Source organism: Manacus vitellinus, unplaced genomic scaffold, assembly GCF_001715985.3.
Source record: "Manacus vitellinus isolate BGI_N305 unplaced genomic scaffold, ASM171598v3 scaffold_47_pilon, whole genome shotgun sequence".
NCBI classification, from domain to species: domain Eukaryota; kingdom Metazoa; phylum Chordata; class Aves; order Passeriformes; family Pipridae; genus Manacus; species Manacus vitellinus.
The window spans coordinates 5,813,132-5,817,398 of NW_021940585.1; the positions used below are offsets into that span (position 1 = coordinate 5,813,132).

Sequence of the window (4,267 nt, forward strand, 5' to 3'; positions counted from 1 at the left end):
CGGGGCCGATCCGGGGCTCACAGCGCAAGGGAGGGCTCTCAGTAACCCGCTTTTCCCTATTCAGGTTTTACTGCGATTACTGCGACACGTACCTCACCCATGACTCGGTGAGTACCAAGAACATCAAAATAAACTTATTCGGGCTAAGACCACGGCTCATGACATAAGTGATGTCACTTATTGTCTCCTGGTTCCAGCCAGAAGAGGCCGTGCCGTGTTCCCGGCCCTCCCGGCGGGGCAGTGATGCTCCAATGCCCGCGGGGGTCCGGGGAAGGCAGCTGGGGGGCCCTTGGGGCACCTTCTGCTTAAACTGGGGGGTCAACACTTATCACACAAAGGTTTTGCGCATCTCCCGTCCTCTGACTGGGCACAAACCAAGCTGCTTTGTGCTGCTGAATTGCCTGTGTTTAAAATCAGACCGAGTCCTCAGTAATCTCTAGGTTTCTCTGATGTTTCCCAGCCCTCCGTGAGGAAAACCCACTGCAGTGGCCGGAAGCACAAGGAGAACGTGAAGGACTATTACCAGAAATGGATGGAGGAGCAGGCCCAGAGCCTGATTGACAAAACAAGTAAGGCCAATCCTTCCGTGACACCCCTGCCCTCCCCTGCCTCTCCTCTGACTGCTCTTCCCTGCTCCCACCTCAACTCGTTCTCACTGCCCTGGGGAAGTCAGGAGTGAAAACTTCACTTAGAGTTTTGATCTTGAGCTCTTCAGAGAGTGGGCTGCCCCAGGGAGCCTGAGGGCTCTGCCCACCCCCCAGCAGCTGAGGTTCCCTGCCCAGGCTGGGGGCAGTGTCTCTGTGTCTGGTGGTGTCCCACAGGGTCACACAACCACTTGTGCTCCCTGGTAGTGACACGTTTGTGTGAAGAGCACGAACAGGAATTCCAAAAGATAGGAAAGCAGATGTTAAAACGTCTGCGTTGTTGTGTTTTTCACACACTGTGATTGCTCACCCTCAGTTCCCAAGGGATATTTTTCCCTTGCTCTTAAAGCCTTGACTGAAGCGTGTAAGTGTGTTCTGTGTCAGTTCCTGGGGCCCTTTTCCCCTTGCTTTCTTCTGAGGAATGGTTCTTCTCTCTGAGAAAGCAATACAAACACCAGACTTTGTGGCAGCTCTCCTTGGATCACAGGATATCTTCAGTTGGAAAGGACCCTTTGGGTCACTGCCCCCACTCCTAGGTCTGTGCAGGACTGCCTAAGACTAAGCCCTGTGACCCAGAGCATCACCCAGATGCTTCTTGAGCTCTGGCAGGCCCAGAGCTGTGCCCACTTCCCAGGGGAGTGTTCCCATGTCCCACCACCCTCTGGTGGAAGAGCCTATTCCTAAAACCTCCCATCTGGGCTTCCCCCGACGCACCCTCATTCCGTTTCCTTTTGCCCATTTCCCTTGTGATGCTTCCAACCTTCCCATCTTTCGCCTTCCTCCTACTCGACTCCAGCCTTTTGAATTTGTGCCCTTGCCTTCCCCCCGTTCCCTGCTCCCTGTCCCTCCCAGCCCTTGCCCCGTTGCCATTCCAGCACAGCATGTCCCGGTGGAGCGCTGCGGATCCCGCCGTGTGTGTGGTGTTCCTGTCCCCGCCTGGGTGCCGTGGGGGTGTGACACAGCCCCTGGTCCCGTGTAACAGTGATTGTCTCCAGGAGTGCCAGGTGCTCCCGCCCGCAGGGACGTGTCCGGAGTCGGCTGCATGACGCGATGTTCTCTCCGCGGGGCATGAACGGACGAGTCCCCCGGCGCTTCCTCGGCCTAGTAACTGGTTTTTTTTTCCCTGGGATTCTTTCTTTCCTTTTTTTTTTTTTTCTTTTCCCCCCCAATGTAGCGGCTGCATTCCAGCAAGGGAAAATCCCACCGACGCCGTTCTCGGCACCACCTCCGGCCGGAGCCATGATCCCACCTCCTCCCAGCATCCGTAAGTCTCACCTGGCACTTTGGGACTGAGACCATGGCCCTCCTGGGGTGTGTGCCTTGTGGCCTCGACTTGGAAAGAAAAGTCCTTTGAGCTTGAAACCAAGTCAAGACATTTTGAGCTCATGGTACCGAAGTGTGGGGGAGTTCTGTGTGGGGGCAGTCCAGCAGCACCCCAGTCCTCGGTGTGTCTGATTTCAGGGATGCTCAGACTGTCAGTAGCAGGGAGAGCCCCTCCATCTGTGGGGGCTCCCGTGCAGGCAGCTCATCAGAACTACCAGTGGTGTGTGGGTTTGGGTTGGGTTTTTTAAATAGAATAATTTTGATAACCTTTTGCACTTGAGCTGGCAAAGGGCCAAGAGACCTCCAGCCCCAAGTCCTGCTATTGGGAGTGGCAGTTCCCTGCACTGGGTGTGCACAGCTGGAGTTCGCAACCAGCATATTCCTCTTCTGGGTCACCTGGCACCTGGAATCGGGGCTGGGAGTGAGGGAGGCAGATGTAAAGCCACCAAGGCCTTAGTTACTGCCATGTGCCATGAGAGTGAATAACTGCATTGCCTGAGGGTGCTGGCTGCTTGCAGTGTGTAACTGTCTCTGTGTCCAGCTGGCCCCCCCCGGCCTGGGATGATGCCGGCCCCACACATGGGGGGGCCCCCGATGATGCCAATGATGGGCCCACCCCCCCCGGGAATGATGCCAGTCGGACCCGGTGAGTCTGGGATGGGGTGACTCTGTCGGGGTGCTGGGGGGGTCTCAGGGATGTGTCCTGACCCACTGGTGACTGAGCTGTGGGGAGCAAGGCTGGGCTGGGCTGGGGGCACACTCTGCTCACACCTCTGTCACTGTTACCCCCCTGCATACAACAGTCTTACAACCACTCATTAAAGCCCCCTTACTCCTGCCTGAGAGTCACCAGCCCTCCCTGCACAGCTGAAATTATGGCTCTGGGAAGCTGTAGCTGTTCTTCCTCTGCTCTGAGCAGTAATTTTTTAGGAATTCGGTGTCTGCAGCTCTCAGGTTTTGCACAAGGGGCACGTTTCTGCACTAAATGAATTTCACTGTTTAAAATGTCTCAAGATAACGTGTTCTAGAGAAATAATGGGCCTGAAAAAGCTTTTTTTTTAGAACTGTAAAGGCAAACTAAAAGGTGTTTGATCCATTCCACTCCTGAGTTTCCTGGCATTTGAAGAATTCTCAGGGGATGTCTTACTGGAGCATTTCCCAGAACAGCTCTACAGGAACACACACATGTGCACTGAGAGTAGTGAAGTGTCTTTGCAATTACTGTCTTGTGGTAGAAAGTGTTCTGTAAGTGTTTTTAAAGCACAAGATAAGTACACAATCTGCAATATTCAGCAGCCTGGTGAAAATAAATGGCAAAGTGGGATGGAAAGCATTATTTCAGGGCTGTGCAGCAAAGCCCATGCTTTTCCCTGGCCGTGCTCTTTCCCAGCTGGAAGAGGTGCCCGGTGCTTGTTCGTGGGCACATGGGAGGCTTTTGCAGCACTTTTCTCCAAACAAACTCTCCAGATCAGTAATTAAGCTCACGTGTCTCTCTCGTGACTGGCAATAATTTACCAGTGAATATTGTCAGGGTGGGTGTATAACCTATGAGCTTGGTTCCTCCTCTGCTGATGGCTGAGCTCCTTCAGGGAACAGAATCCATCTCAGCAGCTTCCAGGCTGGAAGTTCCTTGATGGGGGGAGAGAACCTGCCCACTGTACAGTGTGGAATTTCTCTCTGTGAGGGTGGGCAGGCCCTGGCACAGGTTGCCCAGAGAAGCTGTGGCTGCCCCATCCCTGGAAGTGTCCAAGGCCAAGTTGGACGGGACTTGGAGCAACCTGGGCTAGTGGAAGGTGCCCCTGCCTGTGGAGTGGGCTGGAAATAGGTCTCAAAGGTCCCTTCCAACGCAAAGCATTCCGTGTTCTGTGGTGACTGGGCATTGCTGTTCCCAGTGTTCTCTAACGTCCTGTCTTTCCCCGGCAGCCCCTGGGATGAGGCCACCCATGGGAGGACACATGCCCATGATGCCAGGGCCCCCGATGATGAGACCCCCCTCCAGACCCATGATGGTGCCAACCAGGCCGGGAATGACCCGTCCAGACAGATAAAGGTGGAAATGGAGCTGCCTTTTCATATTGGGATCTTCCGCATGGCAAATACCACAGACCCATGTCCCTGGGGTTTTGTGCTGGGTGTGTGCAGGGGCTCTGCCCTCACCTCAGCATGGACACCCCCTGCACTGACTGCTGGATGGGGTCTGGCTTTTGGGGCGTTCTTTTTAGTTGTGTTATATTTTACCCCCCACTGAGTCGTAAAAATAACAATAAAACATTGATGTTGTTTCCATAGGGACTCTGAGC

At 54.4% G+C, this 4,267-nt stretch overlaps 1 protein-coding gene across 1 annotated transcript; it reads left to right on the forward strand.

Annotated features, from left to right (window-relative positions):
• Nucleotides 1-2: 2 nt before the first annotated feature.
• SNRPC (small nuclear ribonucleoprotein polypeptide C) lies at nucleotides 3-4,255 on the forward strand (the record flags this gene model as incomplete). The annotated part of the gene is made up of 5 exons (XM_029962515.1): nucleotides 3-107; nucleotides 461-569; nucleotides 1,819-1,908; nucleotides 2,509-2,613; nucleotides 3,891-4,255. Coding segments are annotated over 5 exons (534 nt in total), but the record flags the coding sequence as incomplete, so codon positions are not given.
• Nucleotides 4,256-4,267: the final 12 nt, after the last annotated feature.